The sequence below is a fragment of the Lactuca serriola genome, chromosome 9 (assembly GCF_051521515.1).
Source record: "Lactuca serriola cultivar US96UC23 chromosome 9, Lser_US96UC23_V15, whole genome shotgun sequence".
NCBI lineage: Eukaryota > Viridiplantae > Streptophyta > Magnoliopsida > Asterales > Asteraceae > Lactuca > Lactuca serriola.
This window is the reverse complement of record NC_136416.1, coordinates 220,134,562-220,158,156: the sequence shown is the minus strand read 5'-3', so window position 1 is coordinate 220,158,156 and position 23,595 is coordinate 220,134,562. Positions and strand designations below refer to the sequence as shown.

Here is a 23,595-nt window from a genome sequence, read left to right as displayed (position 1 = left end):
TCAAGGGAGCAAAAAGTGACAACTATGACAATTAACAAGATCTTTGGAACCAATGAGCAAGTTTGAAGCTTTTTACATCCTGCGTAACTTGCCTACACACCTCAGATTTATCAGATCAAAGCAATAGAACCGTAAACCAACAACAAACCACAAGTGATGCCTTCATCGGACCTTATGCAAAATCGTGTGGGTTTGATACCATAAATGAACAAAAACTTATCACAACATCAACAACTCTATTATTAAATCAAGAACCGATTGGTTTTAATGAACAGACGAGGAAACCTCACTACATAAAACTCTCTAACTTTTTACATTCAAACTTACAACTCTAAATCTAATCTACTCTCAAATCTGAGTGTAAGAGCTAAGAACCCTAATCTAGAAAAGATAACATGTAGGTAACGCTCAAGAGGAGAACTAAAGAGAGAAATATGAAAGAAACCCTAATTTCATGTCACCAAATGAGTCTCATCTCAACATTAAATACTCCTAGTTGAACTTCAGGTCCAGATCAGAGCGACAAACCCGCGAGAATTCGATTGAAGTTTCATAACCTATACACTTTACACCCTTTGACAACAATTCTTTACCAAATATAGTTTAAATTATTAATAAACAAAAATAATTTATTTATCTCACAATAACAAATTAATTCAACTCTTAAACCAACCATTTAACAAATAATCTCATGTTTAGTTTGCCGACAACACTAATTTCAACATAATAGTTTTTATATAACTTTTTTTCTTTTTTATTTCATCTCTCATCATATGTTTTATTTATACATGAATAAAATGTTTATAAAATTTATATAAAACTCATCCTCTATTAACATGTGAATATACTGTGGATATAATAAACCACGAATATATACGGTTTATTTACATGTAAATAAAGCGTATGATGAGTGCTAATTTTAAAAAATAAAAATAAATTGACATATATCAATATGAATATGGATTAATAGAGAATAAAACATTATAAATTTTGATATATTTGAATTTTTTTTGTTCTATAAACATAGCATTCTAAGATGGGTAGCCAATATTTATTCTTACATTCCCAACATTTTTATTATTCTCCACTGAACCTAATTCCCAAAAACATCCCATGCTTTTCATTAATTCTCGTTTCTCAAATTGTGTTAGTAGGTATGGCCGCAACTTGTTAGTATTATTATAGGTAGTTAGGTATCGATTTTCTTAATTGAATACCTAATTGAGACGTGAGAATTGATATGTCACCCGCCTTGACTAGAGTCCAAATCTTATATGTTTCGCCTTTATATTCTTCTTTGGAGAGCTCTGGTGCCCATGTGAATGAGATCCATTACAAGTGGATAGTATAAAATTTGCTTTAAACGTGGGTTTCTTCATTAAATCGATCATATAAAACTAGTTTACCAAACTTAACTACTCCCACGTGTATTGTCCCGGCGGGATCGTAACCATTGATCTATAAAAACAACAGAAAAGGAAAAAAGCCGCCAAGATTAATGCAAAGCAGATTGGTCAAGGTAAGTATGCACTCATATGAAACACGCATATGCAGATATACATAAATATGTATTCATATATCATATATATGTTGTTGTTCACTTAGAAAGAACATGAAGGATTTGCCCCATGATTGCGTAGTACACATCCTCTCTCGTGGGTCCCCTCGGGATGCTTGTCGGTTTGCAGTTGTCTCTTCGGTGATTAGGGACGCTGCAGAATCAGATGTTTTGTGGGATGAATTTTTGCCATCTGATTACCAAGAAATCATATCGAGATGTGTGTGTCCTGTGAAGTATAAATCCAAGAGGGATCTATTCTTCAGGCTTTCAAGTCCCCTTTTGATTGATGGTGGCATGAAGGTAATTAGCTTATAATCATTTTATCAAATGTTTTCTCTCTATATAATTTGTTGGTCGGATAGTAATCGTTTTTTTGTTTTATGGGTGTAAAGTTAACATTCATTGTGATGGCTCAACTATTCTTTATACCAAGTTACTCACAAGAAAGCAAATTTTGTAGAATGCAATTGATTTAATGATTAATATTAGAGTGTGATGTGGATCTTGGGGGTCCGAATGAATTTATGATCCGACCCAAAACAAAGTGGACAAACCCGAATTGTGAAATCAACGGGATAAGTGGTACACGTTCAGTTCTTTCAGATTTACTTGCATATGGGTTCGGCCCAATAATTACAAAGATTTTCAGTTAACAGTTGAATAATATAAGATATATGTGGTTCATGTTCTTGGACGTAATTCAAAACTCTTTAGCCGAACCACATAGATTATGGTGTCATGTATTCTTGCTTATCTTTGATTGCATTGCTTAACAATTAAAAATCTTATTTGCCACAAATATTTCTCTTTATCCATTGATTGTTGATCTAACACTCATGGTTTTGGATTGTAGACATTCTCGATAGACAAAGCGACAGGTAAAAGATGTTACATGTTAAGCGCAAGAGATCTCAACATCGCTTGGTCAGACAATCCTCTCTTTTGGTGTTGGAAACCCATTCTACAATCAAGGTGATGTACAATATACATCTAGTAATCACCAAAAATGCTCATTTTTATACATTTGATATAAAATAATCATATCTATCTCTACAACTTTTTGATAAATTGCTTTATAGATGGTCCTTACAACAAAATCCTTCAAATTTTGAAAACTTACTGTCAAAAGTCAGGAGAGCCCTTTTATGAGAAATTGGTGGTTATTTAGTGATATAATATGTAGTCATTACTCATTAGACACCTATTTTGATCATTTTTCCGTTATTACATATTATATAAGATTATATGATGATGCTAATTGTATTTATGGATTAAATATGAAACTTTTATTAGATTTGCTGAAGCCGTGGAGCTTAGAATGACAAGTTGGCTTGAAATTGAAGGAAAAATAAACACCAAACTTTTATCACCAAATACCCAATATGGAGCCTACGTCATTGTCAATATGGCATCTCATCGTGCATATGGTTTAGACATTTTACCATCCGAGGTTTCATTGGAAGTGGGCAAATTCCATTCGCAAGGGACAATAATCTTGTCTCCCAAACAAGGATCAAGCTCAAAATTTGGAGAAAATATTTCTAGGGTTTATCATGAACGAAATGACGGATGGTTGGAGATAGAATTGGGAGAATTTTACAACTATGGAATACATGAAAAATATGTTATAATGAGGTTGAAAGAGATTGAAGGTGTCCATTTAAAAGGAGGGCTTCTTGTTGAGGGAATGGAAATTAGACCTATCTAGTATTATTATCAAAATTGGAAGTGTTTTGTACCGAAGTTGTAAATGTGACATATAACATGAAACTTGTAAAAACATTCAAACGATTTGTGACATGTTCACTTAACTTGGTGATGCAATCTAAATCTTGCTTAAAATATGTCTTGGAGTGCTAACGAGAACCATAAATAGCCCACGATTTCGGTTCATGATGGTTTAATAGCAAACCGTGTAAAAAAAACATTAACCAGCAATAGCCGATTAAAATTGTAGGTGTTAATAGCAAAACCTATAAAATAATAATAATACTTCAATACCCTTTACTAGTTTACTTTTAACTTTTTTCAATTATCTATTTTTGTAATATTTTGAATTCCAAGCTTGTTCCGTAGAACTTATCATATGCCGACCTTGACTAGAATCCAAATCTTATCTGTTTTGCGGATATATTTGTCTTTGGATAGGTATGGTGCCTAATATGTGAACGAGATCCATCTTTAGTACCACATAGTCAATATATATACATTTAAATTAAAAAAAGATTATATTTAGAGAAAATTAATCGTAATCCATGACAAGTGGATAATATTATAAAATGAATTTCCAGTTTCCGTCCAAAATACACAGATTATTTTTCCAACTTGACTTGTAAAACCACACCCCTAGTCACGTTTGTGTTCCCACATAATGGCTGCCGCCGCCATTGATCTATAAAAGTTAAAAACTAAAACAAATAAACGAATAAGATCCCCAATGGTGATAAAACTTGTAAAAAAAAAACAACAAAATATTACAAGTGATTTGTTAGCAAAGTAGAATATATATAACATAAAAGTAGTAAAAAAAAAACACTTTGAAACGATTTCTTGACTTACTTGACAAGTTCATTGAACTTGATGATGCATTCTAAAGCACGGTTAAAATCTGTGTCTTGTAGTGCTAATGTGAACCGAAAATAGCCCGGGATTCCAGTCCATGAAGGACCATTGATGCAAAGACCAGTGGCTCTAACCATTGCTTCTCTGATATTCGAGTCATTCAAAACGGCTTTCCAAGAGCAAGAAGAATTGTGTCGACTCAGCTCCAATTTTTTTCCTATGTAAGCAGATGGCTTTGCAACTATGGAAACCCCGCCACAAGCTTCAACTACCTCCCAACCACACCCCTCCAGTGTCTAACCATCATACATTTAAAAAAAAAAAAAAAAAAAAAAAAAGAGTGAGAGCTAACAAATTTGAAGTATAACTTTCAAAGTAAAATGTTACCTCTTTCAGCTGTTTAAATCTTCCAGAGAGCAACTTCCACTGTCCTTGAGTAGCATCCAAAAGATCTCCCGCTTTCTGCTCTCTAAGATCCAGCAATTTTTTTGCAGTATATCTAATAGTACTATGCGGTTTACTCAACCCTGAAAAATTATAAATCCCATCACCCCAAAACCTCCGATCTACAACCAAAAACCCAAACGTAATCCCTCCACTAACCATCTTAAAAAACAACCCTCCAAGCAAACACACATTAAAACTCGGTTTTCCCGAAATCAATTTCACCAAACTCCCATCCAAATCCCACTCTTTCAACCCATAATTCTGTTCAAACTCCACCCCAGAAAACGAAGTATCAATTATAACCCGGGCCCCATATTTCGCACAAACAGTCAGCAAATTTCCGATTTCCTCATTGCTGTAGATCAAACCGGTCGGGTTTACCGTGGGCCCCGCAATATAAACCCATGGTTTACTCACGTTTTCCAATACATCACTGAGTTGATCTTGGGTCATTTTGAAATGGTTTTCGGGCTTGGTGACAACTGGCATGATTTTTGCGTTTAGAAATTTGGCAACGGAAATGTAGTTCCCGTTTGATCCTGTTGGCAAACAGAGAGTGGCGTTTTCTTGAATGCATGTAAGGACTAATTTGGTGAAAATGGCTTGTGGGCAGTCTGCGTATATGAATTCTGAATTGTGATTGGTGGAAAAACCGTATGCGGTTTTGATGAATGTTTTGAGGCTGGGTGTTGTGTCGCATTCGGATTCTGTTACGTTTTGTCTTGCGAAGCTTTCGAAAATGGCGGATTTTACGGGAGTTGGAGTGGGGAGAAAGATTTGGTCCACATCCATGTGGATCAGGGGAGAGTTTTCGGTTTCTGTTATTGAGAATTCGGAGTTGGTAAGAACCAAGATTGCTGATGTTGAAAAGCCGATCATTTCACTGGATTTTGCATCATTGGATTCCCTCTAAAAAAAATAATCATCATAATAGGAGTCAAATCTAGATATATGTAGAGACGTCTAAAAGAGCTTTTAGCTTTACATACAAGACATAATTAAGTGAAAGAAGTAACCTCTGCAGGTGGATGTCGATCAGGAAGCTGGAATGAGAGAAGTTCATTGAAAAGACAACCATAATAGTATTGGCTAATTAGTGCGATATTTCCCTGTAGTAGCTCCACACTCTTAGACAATGCCTTACAAATGGTTGGCTCTTCTGATATCACAAAAGCTACGTCAAGATCTTTATAAACCTGGAAAAAGAATTTCAGTACATTACAACAGAATAAGCCAAAAACAGAGACTGCAGATTACCTGATTTTTCAATAATCCACAGATAATAGCTGCATGAGGAGGCAATGGAGTTCTAGCAAGATATTTGAGGACCCCATTAGAACTGGGGAGGCTAGAAAGCTCAAACTGATCAGATATATCTATAAAAAGACGAGCTCCAATTTCCATTGTAGTCATTAAAATATGCTCAAAAGCAGAACTAGTAACAGCCTCAAACTCAGCCATCCCAGTAACCACAACTTGTGGCCGTAACTTCTTTATCAGCTCTATCATTAAATCTGATTGGCGTGGTGCTTCTATAACTGTAATTCCACTTGCACACGAATTATCATTCTCGTTATGCTGAAATTTAAATCAAGACATATTAAAATTGTTATTATATATTGAAGTAAATGTTTAAAAGTTATTATTATATTTATTATACCTCCATCTGAAGTGAAGTTAACCATTGCCTGGGTAGGTGTCTGCTAAGATGCTCATCAACAATGGCAAGACGGGGAGTAAACAATTGCAGAGCATTCTCAATTGCTGTAGCTCGTGAAGGAAACACAACAACATTCTTGCAACAAGGTTAACAATGAACAAGTCAGGAATGCAAGTTATTTCTCACAAAAAGATGTAAAAAAAAGGAAAATAGCATTTTATTTTACTCTTTTTTAAAAAGGGAAGGAAGACTTCTTACATCAGCGGTGATTGGTACATGGTGGTATGTTTTCATGAAGCCTGCAATAAGATTGCGGAACCTTTTACTTCCAGATGGAGGCTCATATGGGAAGTGTGAATCGTCTTTCAAAACACTAGCAAGATATGCTAGGAAAGGTATCTTCTCATCAGCAACAGAATCGTCTTCAAATGATAAATCCAAGGAATTGCTGATATCTTGAAACCCATTTTTCAGAAACTCGAATATTTTTTTAACCTGTCAGTTTAGTTGGTTTGGTATTCAATCAATTTTAAGAGAGTAGTGTTCTTTGTTCTTTTATTTCTTGCATTTAGCTTCTATAAATTAAAGAGGACCTGATTCGGTTGTCGAAGCTGACAGCTGTAAACTGACAAAGCATGAGAAATACGTCCACCAGCCTTCCCAAAAGCCCATGCAGTTCTAGCACAAATTGGTTGATCCCCAACAAGTCCCATGAAAAACTCAAAACGATGTGGATTTTTCTTCTCAATTTCAACTAAAGCCGAAATGTCAGTGTCAGAAGCCTGAAGAATTTTAGTCTGCCATAGCTGTGTCACAATGAGACCACGCCTTTGAAATAACCTTTTACAAACAGCTTGCCCTGGTCGACCTCCGATATTGAAAATCATGATTCCCATTGGTTTCATCACTTCAATTCCTTCTTCAACTGCCCTAGCAATTAGACCTAACCCAAATTGATCCTCAACAAAACCCTGTAGTGCACAGTAGTTGCTTAATGAATATAGAAACTCTTCACTTGCGTTTTCTGTGATAAGCTTGGACATTGCATCGGGATTTGGATTGAGAATCTACAAGACAATGAAGATAATTGAAAACATAATCTTGCATTTATCCCTAATTGTAAGCACAAGATGAAAAACAAGAGTAGCTGATTTCATAAGCAGACCTGTGGTATACATCCAACAATTCGTTCAAGCTCTATGTGATTATCTCTGCAATAAGATAGCAGATCAGATTCATAAAACTCCACTCTGTCGAGCAAAGTTTTCTTCTCGTGGTCATAAATAGGCTCTCCATTCTCATCGAAAGCATTTAAATACAAGTTTATCCAGGAAATCTTCACTGCTCTTGGATTTATATCAAGGCCATAAACCTGTAGGAGAAATTTTCATTACCATATTTCAATCAGCATTTCATTAGTATGGATGGACTCATTACCTTCGATGGTAACCATCTCTCGGCAATTGCTATTGATATCCATCCATTTCCACAACCAAGTTCAGCAACTATTTTGTCTTTGAAGATAGTGTCGGGATGTCTATTCAGCCCTTCGTAGAAAGTAAAGGACCAGTCCTCTGGCATAAAGATGCTGGGGATCACCATCATAGTCAGCTTGTTTCTCTTTTGATAACCTAAATCAGGCAGAAAAAAGTAAGAAGGCAAAGCAACATTTCGTCCAGACATACATTCTTCTGCGAAAAATGATGTATAAACACAAATTTCAACAAATATGGCAAAAAAGGAAGAAAAAAAAAGTGAGTAAAGCTACGCAAATAACCATCGCTGCTCTTTGCAAACCTCAATTGCAGATTTTAGTCAAAAAAGGGGAAAGGGAAAAAACATAGACGGTGACAAACATCGACAACTTCGATTGGGTACATATGTAGTAGACAGAGAGGACCTTCATTTTGTCCGAGATATACGTCTTGTATTTGGAAATGGTAAGTATCCAGACACTGATCGGACGCTCCATCGCTTTCGAGCTTTTTCTTGAGATGTGCAAAGAAGATCCTGGCTTCGGTTCGGGTCTTCGGATCCTCGAGGCGCTCTAGAAGTGATCTGAATGCACTGTAGGCAGAGTCACCTGACTGTGAACAGTGCTTCAAGAACTCATCTATCGATCCGTACAATCCCTTCACTGCAGCCATTGATGGAGAAAAAGCTTCCGAGTAATCGAATCGCGTAGAACGGTACTGCGAACAGTGTTGTAGAAGCTGCTAGAGTATATGTATATCCGTAGTATGGGTTTTCGCGCTATTTTAAAGATATTTACACAAATAGCCCGCAAATTATTATCGGACAAAAGTCCACGTGGTTTCACAAAATTTTTAGCTCCATCAAATATAGGGACCATTTATGAGTTTTTTGTTATTTAAAAAATAAATAAATAAAATATTTTTTTTAATATATAATAATGGCTCTCTCTCTCTCTCTCTCTCTCTCTCTCTCTCTCTCTCTCTCTCTCTCTCTCTCTCTCTCTCTCTCTCTCTCTCTCTCTCTCTCTCTCTCTCTCTCTCTCTCTCTCTCTCTCTCTCTCTCTCTCTCTCTCTCTCTCTCTCTCTCCAGTTACTGAGGATCATCAATAACCCAACCACACACTTTCTCTCACTAAACTTTGAAAATCTGATAAGGAACCATGAAGATTCAGATTGCTTGATAGATCCAGGCTCTGTAAATTCTGCAATTCCAGGACCTTTTAAGGAAATGTTCCACACAAATTACAAGCACCAAGATGCAGAAATGTTATGAAATATCCCCAAAATATGGTCCAAAAATTTCTTTAAATTATAAATAAACCATAGTAATCCAAATCATCTCATGAGAACAAAAGTAAAAGATTTCAAAAGATCATATCAATCACTGTATCAAAATCATATAACAAAATATCATAGTAAATCATCCTAGGCTAAAAGTTGTGGTGTCTGCTATACAGTCATCCCGAGCTCTTCCCCTTGCTACTGTAAGTACCTGAAACCAAAACTGAAAATTATAAGCACAAAGCTTAGTGAGTCTCCCCAAACTACCACATACCATACACATAAACGCATACTGCAAACATTGGGCCTAGCCCACTACATCGGTCCCCGCCCGGCATCGGACAGATTCGGCATCAGACCTCGCCTGGAATTGAGCCCTGCTCAGTATATTGTCACACCCCAAAACCATTAACGGCGGAAACGTTCTGGGGCGGAGGACGTCATGTACAGTATCACAACAATGAATAGTAGTAAGCAAGCAACAACATCATCCATTGCATTAATAATATAATTTTAATACAAGTGTTATGATATGTCTAATAGACACTAAAGTATAAATCAAAATGAAAGATGAGTCTTGAACGAGCTCCATCTTCTCTAAACCTTGCATCGGTACCTGTCTACTGTTGACCTGAGGATACAAGTTATTTTGAAAGAGAGTATCAGCTTTAAAGCTAGTGAGATCATAAGTATTTTAGTGTCTTAATCTGTAAGAATGTATTTGTACGTATATGAAATGTAAGTATTTGTACGTGTATGAAATGTAAGTATGAAAACGTTTTGAACGTCTTAGAAAGCCCTATGCTTCCTACTGAAAGTAGTCTTCTACCAAGGTATCTAGTATATGTGTGTGTCTCTTGTAAGAGTGTGTATTTTCCCAAATCTGACTATCATTAACCAAAAATATAGTTTCTACATTACTGTGCATCGTGTAAAATGTTCACGAAGTGAATGTAATGGGAAAATAAAATAGTACTATGGTGTAGTATCAAATAACTACCACCGTACTAACTACCTTAAATCTATTGTAATTTCGTAAGTACTGTAGTATTTGTAATAAGTGACTACTTTTGTACTATTTTGCCTTATTTGAGGGATAAGACATAATGTGATGGCTAGATCCCAAGCTAGACGCTCCCCTGTCAAAGAGATTTTGGGACCCATACACGACCCATGCATGTTTGCAAGCCGCGAACATCCACATTACTATGATCATGTATACCTAATATAACTATCACAATGCGTTGTGATTCATTAGTATAGTTAGATCCTGAAATCGTTCCATGCTATAGCACCTAGTTATGTTTGTCCTATCATTGTATATGTAAACACACTCATGTAAGCGTTTCTATGTAAACATACTCATGTAGGCGTATTTATGTAAACGTACTCATGTAGTAGTATAGTAATGTACTGTGTGTACTAGCTGAAATGTGTGTTCTCTCTCTATCTAGCATGTATAGTAATGTACTGCAAGTGCTAGCTGTAATGTGTGTTCTCTCTCTATCTAGCATATATAGACTCATGAATGAACTAGCTCGTGGTATGATTCCGCATTCTAGTAATAGTATTAGTATCTTCCTAAACTACCCATATTGTAGCTTACTAGTAATATGCTTGTACGTATGAACATGAAGGTATACCCTTGCTACCCAAGGGTATTGAACTGACCGATAGAACTTTTATGACTATGTATGCACACATGATATATAACTAATAATTAAACGACTGTCGGACGGATACCCGATACCCTACCAGACCACATCCCAACGGGGAAAAGGAAATAAAGCGGCTAGCCTTCCTAAGTCTTTTAAACATTTCTTATACAACTATACATACATAGGCATGAAATTAACAATATAAAAGTATAACAGAAGTTTTGTAAACTATTGAAAAGTTTGGCAACTAAGAAAAGATGACTTGATGTCAAAATGTAAAACGATTTTGAAAGCAGTTTGTTTGATAAGAACGGTGTAAAGTATAAGGAAAACATTTGTTTTGAATCACAACTGTAACAGGGTTTGAAAAGATACATTCAATATGAAAGACAATTTAACAAAGAGTTTTAAATGAGTAAAAGTGTTTTGGAAAACCATTTGAAGTAAGTTGTTTGGTAAAACCGCTAAAAGTGTAGTAAATCTATCTGCATGCTAGTTATTAGTCACATGTGATTGATTTAATAACTAGCATGTTTCAACTTGTATCCCCCCACCCCCATAAAGCATTTAAAAACATTTAAAAAGGTTAATTAAAAGGTATGAACTCACCTGCAATGAGCGGATCGGAAGGAAGTGTTGGACAAGTGCTTGGTGTCAAGTGAAGACTTAGACACACACAATGATCCTAATTACATATGAAGACATATGTATATAAACAATTAGTGATTATAACACTAATTAAACATGTATGAACATCCTATTGCGAGGAAAACACTTTGGTCAGGTGCTAGGAGGCTAACGGGTTGCAACAAAGGAGTGTAAAGCCTCACACGAGAGTTTATGGTCCAAAGACCATGTGTGTTGGAGTTTACGGCCCAGGGGAGTAAACTCCTGGCCGTAAACTCTTAATTGGTCACAAAATGTGGCTTAAAACTCTAAGGGCTTAAGTGGCTAAGTGTTCCAAAGCTTTAACCAAGAGTTTGGGTGGGTTTAAGGCCCTAAAATGGCCTTGCTTGGTGTTCACGGCCCTAGGACCACTCCCCCATGAGTTTATGGCCGTAAACTCATGGTAAGGAGTACCATTTCGTGAATCTTGGTCCTTAGGTCCATGGGGTAAGGTTCTATGTCACTAACCAAAGCTTACTAAGGTGTTAGGGGGTCATTTGCACCCTAAAAAGGGGTTTACGGCCCAAGAACATGTCTTGGCCGTAAACTCCTTGAATCTCTTGATTTCTTATGTTTTCTAAGCTCTAAGCATGATATACCTAGTGTACAATGAGTTGGATCAAGAACACTTACAATCTACGAGCTCAAATGGTCGATATTGGCCAAGAACACGAGTGTGTGTTCTTGGTGGATCTTGAAAATCTACAAAATGGAATGATTTCACGGATGAAATCATGTAAGATTATTAGATCGTCTAAGATATCAACTAGTTAGGCCGAGAAACTTACGAGTTTTGAAGATCAGGGACGAAGGTCGGGATGGTACTTGAGAGGATTTGGGCCAAGGAAATGAAATAAATGGACAAATGGCCTTCATTTTCACCATATAAGGTGAGTTACGACCCACATGGAGTTTACGGCCGTAAACTCCCATGTGGTGGCCGTGAACTCATGGTTAAGGTGCTTAAGGCTCGGTCTTTGTGATATAAATTCAACAGATAAACCCCGACACTTCTTCCTTAAGTGTACAAGGCTCGGAACTCTCAAACGGAATCTAAATTGTGCTTAATGATAGCAGGAAATGAGTTTGACTTTCTATTGACTGGGCATGTTGTACAAAATGGAAATTTCGGGTTGTCACATATACAGGTATGTTTCTACTAGGCCCTGCACCCCTGCTCGCTATACACATACAAACATATAATCATAATCAAGCTAGTACATAACAATCAACACAACACTATAATTGCTAGTCTCAAGGCCCCGCCTATCTTGGGCCCCGCCCGTACTCTGCTAATAATGAGATATGGAACTCCGTCCACACTCAGCTAGCAATGAGATACGGGTCCCCGCCCACACTCACCTCCCTACCAGGCACATACAAATATCACAAAGACAACAAGTATAACTAAACATGAATTCCTTCATCAGGCCCCGCCCGACATCGGACTTGTAACATCCCAAAATTCAAGACCAAAAATTTCATTTTTAAATAAGTTATTATAAAACAAATAGTATAAGAAAACATCTATAATAACATATCATGTCAAAACCAATACGTCGATAATCAAAGTAGGTCATCATAAAACAATATCAGAGTAAAATCCCAAAGATATAATAATATCAGAGTGTAATCCCAAATATCTCATGTGCGGAAAACATAGTGTGATGCGTTGCGATCAAGCCGACTCCTTTCCTTTGAAAACGAAGTACCTGAAACCAAAATTGAAAACCATAAGCACGAAGCTTAGTGAGTTCCCCCATCATACCACATACCATACAATAACATACATAGTAGGGCTGTGCATGGGTCGGTTTGGGTCGGTTTTGGACCCCAACCCAACCCAACCCGTAAATGATCGGTTTCTGGTTTTCAGAAGCCAATAGGGTCGGTTTCTGGTCGGTTCGGTTTCTCGGTTTCTGATATCAGTTTGGGCGGTTTCTCGGTTTCTTGGGTTCAACCCATACACTTACGGTTTCTGGGTTTAAACCCATGGGTTTTGGGTTTGAACCCATTTTCCAGAAATGTAACAATTAGTTAAATAATTAAAAAAGCACCTAAGCTTCTTTTATTTATTTCTATTTTTTTAATATATATATATATATATATATATATATATATATATAAACATAAAATAATCAGTAAAAAGCATTGGGTTTGCTGGGTCGGTTTCTCGGTTTTAAAGAGGGGTCGGTTTCTCGGGTTGTTGGGTCGGTTTCTGGGGGCAAAACCGGAACCGAACCCGAAAACTCGGTTTTTACAAATTTATAACCCACACCGTTGGTTTTGATTTGGTTTCGGTTTTTCGGTTTCAGTTTCGTTGGTTTTTGTCGGTTTCTTGGTTCGGGTTTGCTCACCCCTAATACATAGCCAAGCCTATCTAGGTGTCGGCCTCCCCTTTGGTCTATTTCAAACGGATAGTTGCCTAGCATATCTGAGTGATGGCCTCCCCTTCAGTCTCTTTCAACCGGATAACTGCCTAGCATATTTGGGTGCTGGTCTCCCCTGCGGACTGTTTCAACCGGATAACTGCCTAGCATATCTGGGTGTTGGCATCCCCTTCGGTCTGCTTCAACCGGATAACTGTTTGGCATATCTAGGTGTTGGCCTCCCCTTCAGTCTGTTTCAACCGGATAACAGGGGACTACACCCCTACCTCTACCAAATAATATCATAACACATATATCATAATCTGTCTATCATAACTGGGTATTAACTACCCATTCGGTCCTTTCAACTGGTACTAGGGTCTATCATACCCCTCCTATCACATATCACATAACATCATAACATACTAGCATATAGTCATAACAGATAGCAACATACCAGATAATTATCACAAAGACAATCATCTCTACTATAACTCTTACTAGTGGGTCGACCTTGGTGCCTTAGACCCACTTCTATTGGAAGGTAACTCACCTCACACTGCTGAAGTCCCGTAGACAAAACTCTAGCTGCTGGATGACAAGTCCTCGAACTGTCAATCATCAAAATAACACCCAACCAGTAATTGGGTTCCAACATATACCCATAAGTCCATGATTGGGGTAAAAGACTGTTTTACCCCAATCTTAGCTTGATTCAAGCCTAAGGCCCAATCCAAAGGCCCAAAAGTCAAACTATGAATCAAAGCCCAACATATGGCCCAAAATTTCCAAATTAGGCCCAAACCTTTACATGGTCTTGTTCAAAGGCCCAACCATTTAGTCCAATCCAAACATTTGGCATTTCTAATGGCCCAATATCTCATAATCATAAAGGCCCAAACTATGGCCCAATTTTCCAAATTGGGCCCAAACCCTCATATGGGCCTTACCCTAAATCCCATAAACATATTCAAATCCATATGATTATTCTTGGATGACCCATTAATAACCCAATTACCAAAGCCCAATGGAAAGGCCCAACTCAAGGCTCAAGTGAAATTAGGGTTTCACATAAAAAGACAATTAGGATTAAGTGTTTCTCACTTAACCCATTAAGGACTTAATCCATTAAGTCCATCACTCTACTATATAAGTCATATGGTGTGATTGGGTGTAATTCACAATTTAATTCCAATGGCCCAAATGTGGGTCACGATAAGTCCAAGGCCCATATATCTAAAATTAGGGTTTTCTAAACCCTAATTAGAGTTTCCAACCCAATAGGCCCAATACCAAGTCCTTAGATCAATTAGGGTTTATTAGGCCCATTAGGGTTTTATTCCATTTGTCCAAACATCCCAACGAATCAAAACACAAGTACACTGCCACCCAACACGGTGGCAGGAGGTGGCAGCCACCACCTCATGGTGGTGGTTTTGAGTTTCTTTTTTTATTATTCTAGTTACCGGTTACAAGGTTACAATGCAAAATACCAAATCCACACACACACTTACTAAAATAAACACACACACAACCACCTTTGTGGTGGCCGGCGGTGATACATGGTGGCAACCACCACCTCACGGTGGTGGTGGCTTTTCCGTCCAAATAAACACCCACACACCTCTCCATTGAATTAAACACACACATACATTATTCTGATTTACGAGATGCACCCCAGCCACCCACCTGGTGGCTTATGGCGACGACAACAACAGTTTTGGGACGACAGCCACCACCGTGATTTCTTTTGGTTCTCAGTCAAGCAGCCATACACATCAGCAGCCCTTGCTCGGAAAACGAACCCAACACCCATTTGTGGTGGGCAACGGCGGCAGCAACAACAATGACTTTGACAGCGGCAGCGACCTAAGACTCAATCCCCGATCTTCGACGATTCTCCCTCGGCCGCCCAGGACGCGGATGTGACATTTGGGTGGCAATGTAGCGGCGACAATGTAACAGTGGGACGATGGTGCTCTAATTCCTGATTCCTCTTCTCGTCGGAATGACAGCAGCGACAACAACAAGGGGGCATGGACTGTGGTGGCGGATGAACGATGGGATAAGGGGTGGTGTGGCGCCGTAAACCGAAGGAACTTGACGATTCAATGGATGAACTCAACGAGTTGGGTCAACATGGATTGTTGACCTTGACTTTGACCAAGGGTTGACCAAGTTTGACTTCTAAGGGTATTTTGGTAATTTGGGATTTTAATGGAATCAGTTATATGGTGGTTACAAGCAGTTGAGTTTGGAGTTGTATGTTGGGATTCGACTTTATCTGTTCAAAACTACTTGTGAGGTGAGTTGTCCTTACTATACTAACAGGGTCGAAGGCACCAATGTCGGCCCTTTTTGGATTGTTATCCTGGATATCGCATGATGATATGCTTAGTGACCTGTTAGGTCGATATCCTGGTATATAGGATGATTCTATGTTAGTGACTTATTAGGTCGGTATCCTGAAATATAGAATGATGTTATGTTAGAGACCTTTTAAGTTAGTATCCCGGTACATAGGATGATGCTATGATTAGTGATCTGTTAGATCGATTTGACTGTTTGTGCATGCTAGCTAGCGTATGATATTTATGTTATGATTGTATGATTACGGGTTGTTACGTCCCGATTTTCAACACAAAATTTTTCATTTTTAAAATATATATAAAACACCAATCCAAAAGCCCATCTTTATTACAAGATCATTGTCATACATTTATTAAATATATAAGATAGTTTTAGCGGAAGTCTAAAAACATTATTAATTTATTTGATACGAGTACAATCATGATGGAGCCTTTCAATGATCAGAAGAACAACCTGAAAAATAGTTATTCAACAACCGTAAGTCGAGGCTTAGTGGCTTTCCCAAGATACCATATATATATATATATATATATATATATATATATATATATATATATATATATCACAATACATATACATGCATACAAACAATGGCTCACAACCTTTCGCCGATCCACCAATAATATGTGTATCTAGAGTTACGGCCTACTTGCCATTTCGTCGTCAACACACGGGTCTTTAGGCTCCTGACCTGTCGTCGTTCCGTCGTCAACCCCTAACTTAATCGTAATCACTTAAATATAATAACATTTAAACACATAGAGATTATACTTTCAACATTATTCTACTAGTTCAAGTATAGTAACAATAAGCACATAGAAACTAATACTTTTGGCTCCACTCAATAACTCAAGTATAATAACATAAAGCACATAAATACTATACTTTTACTCTACTAGCTCTCTTTCCTAACATACATGGATATATATATTGTAATAGATAGTATAGTGAGATAACTCACTTGATATAATAGATGTATACCTCCCTCTACTGCTTTCCAAGATATCCTTTCGTACCTTCTAAATTTACTTATTGATTATAGTAGATAGATGTGAATGAATAGAAATTCACTCATACATGTCGATATTTATACTTAAAATTTGTGAAGCATGATAAGGACATTGTACAATTTTCCAAACTGGGCCCAAGACCATAGTGGGCCTCTACAAATAAAATATCAACCCAAAACCTGATGGCCCAACAATGCCCAAAAGAACAAAGCCCAGAAGATGGCCCAAACCGAAGCCCAAAAACCAAAATCCCATTCTGCTGAGTACGCGGGGCGTACTCAGCTTATACGCTAATCGTACTGGCTTGTACGCCCAACGTACTCCTCTTGTTGACCAACTCTCACTCCTAGTTCTTTATCCACTAAGCCAAGACGTCCAACACCACAAAATGGCTAAATATAAGTGACTTAATCCATAAAGTCAAATGCTTTAAGCCTTTGCATGGCTTAATGAATCCCAAACACCAAAGATGGATTCCAAAAGGTCAAAAATCACTCCCAAAATGTCTTAAACTTCTTAATACCTTAAGACCTCAGTCGAAACTTTCAGATCTGATTTCAAGGGACTTCTTAAGTCATAAAATTTCCAACTTTATGACTTAGCATAACTCAATGGGCCTAAATCTAAACCCTAAATCCCAAACTTTCATCAAATAACCACCCAATCATGCATGGAAGGTTTACACTCCTCAAGATCCAAACTTTATGACTCCATAACCTTAGTTAGGACCAAATAAGAGGCTCAAAGGTTATGGAGAAACTTCTACTCACAAGAACCACCTCAAAGGGACCAAAATCATAACAATGTATCACTTAGCTAGATCTACATGAAAGAGTTGTAAAGGTTGAGACTTTATACCTCCAGAAGATAGATTTGGGTGCACAAGGCTTGGATCCAAAAGCTCCAAGTCAAACAATGACTCTTCAAGAAGTTCCTTCTTCCTCCTCTAGCACCAAAACACACGAAAAATCACTTTGAAGCTCTTAAATCACTCAAATGGGGGCTAAGGGTCGATTTCTAGGTTTTGGAGGGATGGAGGCTGAAGATCTTGGGGTTAGGTTATGAGATAAGGAGCTTAAATAGGGTCCAAGACCCTAAAATAGGGTTCTGATCTGACAGAATTACACCCAGCGTAATTTTGGTACGCCCAACGTACTCTAGAGAACCTTCGCGACCACTCCTGATCATTATGCCCAACGTAATCCTAGGTACGCCCAACATAATCCCTTTTCCCTAGTATGACCCGCGTACTATTTGTGTACGCCCCGCTTACTCGGCTAAGCCTGGAAACCACGAAACTTCCGAAGGCCATAACTTCTTCGTTACAAGTTTGATTCCGATGATCCTTATATCCACAGAAAGGTGACAAGAAGCTCTACACTTCTAAAAAATCAAACCTTTCTTAAGACCTTCCGAAAAAAAATCCATTTTCCACCAAAAGCCCGATTTGCCACTTTACTGAAATACTCCTAGGTTCCAAAACAAGAACTGAACACCCAAAATACATCACCCACAACCAAATGGGCCTAGATCCTGCCTTTTTAAAGGCCCTAATCCTTATGATGACCGATATTCGGCCCACAGCCTCAGGCTAGGAATCAATGCAGAACAGGGTGTTACAACTCTCCCCCACATAAATTAGATTTCGTCCTCGAAATCATGTATTACCATCTCCGACATACCAGACAACCTGAGCAACACTGCCACAAACTCGAGATTACCATAACATTCACAAAGCAGCTGAAACCAACCCTTGAAGGATCCTAGAAAACTGAAACCAACCCTTGAAGGATCCTTGCAACCTGATCACATCTGCTCCACCTGAAAACTGAAGTTTTGAGATGGCCTGTCTCCCTGACAGACTTCCCACATTGAATCATCATCGAGCTGATTCTATAAGAAAGCTAGCTTAAATATAATACTTTCCACCCGTAATGTCTTGAGGCTTCTTGAAGAACGAAATCACCGATCATTGCGACTACCGAATACCCAGCAATTCCACACACAAACCCCAATCACTGTAGTCGCTCCTACTCCTGCTGCTGCCACATGGCTGCTTTCCCGAAGAACGGTCAGGACCTTCCTGATCCTAACTTGCCTGCCAACCATTCAGAACACTGGACACCTTCCCGATTGTTGTGCCAAAGACACACACTCCATAGTCCCATGTGACCTCTGAAGGACACCTTATCTGACAATAATTGCCCTTAGACGATCCCCGAGACTACCAGTCTCTCACCCGATCCAACCACCAGGTTCCCAAGAGACCAAAAATCAGGACTACCCAGCCGTACCCATACTGCGTCACGTACCACTTGTCCACAAGATCCTGCAACTCGAGATCCAAACCCTTGACTCAACGGCCTCTACCATTTCCATTCCGAATTCCCATAACCAACCGGGCTTGCCCACGGATAATCGATCGAATAATCCCTTCGATCCGGATTCTACCTAAGGTGTGGATTTCCCACAACCTTGTGAACTGGTCTACCGTAACCTCAATCTCCCGAAAGAATTTGTGAATGCTACAACTACCCCGTAGTCTTACAACACTTTCACCCTGACTGTCCAAACACATTTCAATGTTGAGCACCCACGCAGTCTATCCTCCCAAACTGAACTCAAATACTAACTGGAAGACTACCTAGTTCCCTCCCCCGAATCTTGCAATAAGATGTGAGAACGACGCGATCCAAATGTCGGGGAGTTTCCCGAACTCCCATCCCACAATATCTGATACTCGGTCAGCCCCTAAGTCTGCCTTTCCTCCCCAAAAGGAGGATATGAGATGCATCCTCGTCTCACCCTCACTTTTATCTTGGACATTTGAATGATTCTCCCCCACTTAGACTCAACTAGGTCCTCTTGGCACATGAAAATTGAAGGATTCCCAAATCCTCTCTCTTTCCAATCATCAATCTATTGACGGACGGTGCCTATCAAAGCTAGAACACCATGAACAGCCTTTCCCGAAACAACACAACTTCCGAAAATCCGCTAGCATCTCTTAACCCCAACCATATCAATGGATTCAGATGCTTAAAATAATGTCATGCTCAGTTCTCGCTGACCAAAGAATAGATAGTCTAACCAAAACTTCAACAACAATTCTTTCTTCCCTTGGTAATCCCGATTGTTCTTCCCAACACACTTATTCGGGCTACTGATGACTAGTCACAACACCCTCGTACTAGCCCTTGGACCGACCCCGAGATAACTGAAGTTGGTGCCCTCATTGCTCCTTCCTGATCGTCAGGTAGTCGGCCTCCTTTTCTTCCACCTGAACACAACGAAATTATAACGGGCTTGCTCCCTATGGGTAATCCTTGAAGACGTGGCCAACCCTATTACACCCGTAGCAACCCAAATCACTGAACATATTCCGACAACTACTCAGAGCAATCACGGTACACACGGAATCTTCCCCGCAAGATACATCCGTCTAAAGATCTCTCAAAGATTCCTTGACATGCTGAATGGCATCTGAAAACCCTTTCTAACCCAGACGATAGCGGAAAATGTAACACCCCGTTCTAAGAGTAATTATTCATGGATCCCCGAGATCAATAGTAAGGGCGTTTCAGTCTTTTATGGGAAATGGGTTTAATTTGAGAAGGTTTCGGGTCGGGTTGTGTTACTAGAAGCGTAGGGCTTCTCGCCACCTTCTCGTGGATATAAAGTTCGTCGGAAACGGACTTGGAATAAAGGAGTTATGACACTTTGAAGATATTGACATTTATCGCACTTAATGGGAAAAGTGACGAGGAAGGCCATGCATGCCTTTGGGACACGCGTGGGTACGCCCAACGTAGGCTGGGTTACGCCCAGCGTAATAGAGTGAATGATCGCGGGTGCAAGGACGCGTACGCCCAACGTACGCTCAGAGTCTTAAAACCCCAATTTTAGGGCCAGCCACTATATAAGGAACATTATGGTTCCAACCCTAGCCTCCATATCTGCCCTCTTACCCTCCGAAACCTTAAGTAGCCGTTCTTCTTCCATTATTGTGGATATTTGACCTCGGGGAGCTTGGTTTGGTAAAGGAGATCCTAGAAGAAGAAAGAAGAAGTTGTCAAGGAAGGAGTTGGGTGGGTGGAGCTCGTAGATCTGGGAAGGCATCATCTTCTGGAGCCCTTTTGAGGTATAAAGTCTCTTGCTTGACATTTATTTTGTGTAGATCTAGGTGTTATGAAGTTTTGACACCATTTCTTGTCCCAAAAACCCCATAGTGATGCATGATGCGAGTTGGCTGACATTAGCTGTCCTTTCAGACCTTAGGAGAGGTCTTGAGTGAGAAAAATGAGGTCCCAATGGCTTTGGTTGTCTCATGAGTGATGTAGGTAGGTCTTATTGGATTAAGACCTTGAGTTAAGAGCTTTATGGACGTCCCAAGTAGTAAAGTTTGAGACTTTATGAATCCTAGGCATGTTTGGTCGATGGATTTGAAGTTTGGGCTTAAGAGCTTAAGCCATTAAGAACTTATGAGGAGTTTTATATCAGTGCGCGTACATCCCGCGTAAGTTGATGTACACCCAGTGTAATGGGTTAGTGTCCCGTTCCAGTCTGCGAGAATCGAAGTACGCCCAGCGTACCAAGAGGGGTACGCACAGCGTACTCCCTCTGTTGGGTTTTTGATTTTGGGCCTTAAGTGATAGGACTGTTTATGGGCTAATGGGGCTTGGGCTGTGACTGAATATTATGGATGGAGTAATTTAGACCCAATAATTATTATGGACCTTGGATCTAGGCCTATTTGGTGAAGTGGGCCCAATTTAGTAAATTGGGCCAATATTAGGCTTTGCATGAGGATTTGGTTTTGGGTCTTGGCCCAATAAGAGGATAATGGACTTAATGAGTGTTGTGGGCCCTTGGACTAGAAAGTCATGATGGTTTCTAATGTGATGATTTTGCATGTGATAGTTGGGATTCCCGGTGAATCAGCAGTCATAGATTTGCAGGATTTCGGCAGTTACAAGGTGAGTTTTTCTCACTGTACTCAAGGGTATAAGGCACCAAGGCCGGCCATTTGAATTGTTTTTTAGAGCTTGTTATGTTGTGTGATGTTATGCTTGCTAGTATCCTGGTATATAGGATGATGATATGAGGATATGCCTTGTTAGCTTAGTATCTTAGAGGAATAAATAGTTAATAGATGGCTAGTTCTGTTGGATCAACACCTTGGTAGTTGGGTAGCAGTTATGAGAATAGACTTGTAGTTGGTCTTTCCTTATGTACGCTGGTAGGAGGTTACCTGCGGGTTATGTATGTTGAGTAGTAGCAGAGGGTATTCCATCCCGGTAGGATGATAGGGCCCTAGTGCGTTGGTTTTGTAGAGTGTTGTGTGGTTGCCTGTTATGTGTGCATGTTAGCTAGTGTAGATTGGCATTCTAACCCGATGGTTGTGGGCCAGGAATATTCCATCCATGTAGGATGATTGGACTCATAGTATGTTGGCATTCCAACCCGATGGTTGAGGGGCCGGGGGTATTCCATCCCGAGGGATGATTGGACCCATAGTAGGAGTAGTTACTGTATGTTTAGGAAGTGGGGCATTCCAACCCGATGGTTGTGGGCCAGGAGTATTCCATCCCGGTAGGATGATCGAACTCATAGTATGTTGGCATTCCAACCCGATGGTTGATGGGCCTGGGGTATTCCATCCTAAGGGATGATTGGACCCATAATAGCTCTTGTTGTACGTATAGGTGTTTGGGCATTCCAACCCGATGGTTGTGGGCCGAGAGTACTCCATCCCGGTAGGATGATTGGGCTCGTGATATGTAGGCATTCCAACCTGATGGTTGAGGGCCGGGGGTATTCAAACCGGAATGTTGATTGGACCCGTAGTATGTTGTTCTTTGCTGTATGCGTATGTGTATGTGTGTATGGGTACTTTGGGGGAACTCCCTAAGCTTTCGGGCTTACAGTTGTGGTTTATTGTTTCAGGTGCTTCAGGAGATCGTGGCAAGGCGAAGGCGTGATCGTACCGCTCCTCATGTTTTATGATTTATGTGATATAATTCTGGGGGATACTCTGATGTTTAAACTATTTTGAAAACAAGATGTATGAACGTAATGGTTTTTGAATGAAATAAAATGTTTAAAATTGGTTGAAATTTTTGGTCGTTCCAGAAAAACCAACCCGAGATCGAACCTATCACACTCCCCAAGCAGTATAAATTTCTGATACCCACCAGAAATGGCCGAAGATAGCATATCCGCAACATCTAGAGAAATCCTGACCACCCCCTCCTGAGTTACCTCGACCACCTTGAAAACATGTTGCAACATTTCCTTCCAATCCCAATGACAATCCAATTCCTTGGAACGAAACTCCCTTGTGCATTTTCCGCAATCATTACACTGAATCCCGAACCTGCTGGCCTCTCAAAGGCTGACCTGAAGCCTTGGGTCTCATCTCGAGACTCCCGCTAACTGCACATAACCTGAACCTCTCCTTTCGAGGTACTCCCAACCGATTTTCCGCCCTCGGGCTCTGGGATCCACCATGTTCAGGGTCTCGTACCCTGACCCAC

At 39.4% G+C, this 23,595-nt stretch overlaps 2 protein-coding genes across 4 annotated transcripts; one reads left to right on the top strand and one right to left on the bottom strand.

Annotated features, from left to right (window-relative positions):
* Nucleotides 1-1,312: 1,312 nt before the first annotated feature.
* Nucleotides 1,313-3,405, top strand: LOC145074412 (F-box protein PP2-B15-like). 2 transcript variants are annotated; one of them, XM_079020791.1, is made up of 4 exons: nt 1,313-1,519; nt 1,610-1,861; nt 2,415-2,533; nt 2,855-3,405. In XM_079020791.1, the coding sequence occupies exons 1-4, from the start codon at nt 1,499-1,501 to the stop codon at nt 3,267-3,269; spliced, it is 807 nt and encodes a 268-aa protein (XP_078876917.1). In that variant the 5' UTR covers nt 1,313-1,498; the 3' UTR covers nt 3,270-3,405. The 2 variants fall into 2 exon arrangements, with proteins under 2 accessions (XP_078876917.1, XP_078876918.1); XM_079020792.1 differs by having other exon boundaries at nt 1,314-1,519; nt 1,606-1,861.
* Nucleotides 3,406-3,770: 365 nt separating this feature from the next.
* On the bottom strand, nt 3,771-8,446 carry LOC145074410 (methionine S-methyltransferase-like). 2 transcript variants are annotated; one of them, XM_079020789.1, is made up of 11 exons: nt 8,131-8,446; nt 7,668-7,861; nt 7,396-7,602; nt 6,824-7,297; nt 6,489-6,725; nt 6,231-6,365; nt 5,828-6,148; nt 5,587-5,766; nt 4,511-5,479; nt 4,121-4,419; nt 3,771-3,953 (listed from the first exon to the last, which is right to left on the bottom strand). In XM_079020789.1, the coding sequence occupies exons 1-11, from the start codon at nt 8,375-8,377 to the stop codon at nt 3,908-3,910; spliced, it is 3,309 nt and encodes a 1,102-aa protein (XP_078876915.1). In that variant the 5' UTR covers nt 8,378-8,446; the 3' UTR covers nt 3,771-3,907. The 2 variants fall into 2 exon arrangements, with proteins under 2 accessions (XP_078876915.1, XP_078876916.1); XM_079020790.1 differs by having other exon boundaries at nt 3,771-3,969; nt 8,131-8,445.
* Between the last annotated feature and the right edge of the window lie 15,149 nt (nt 8,447-23,595).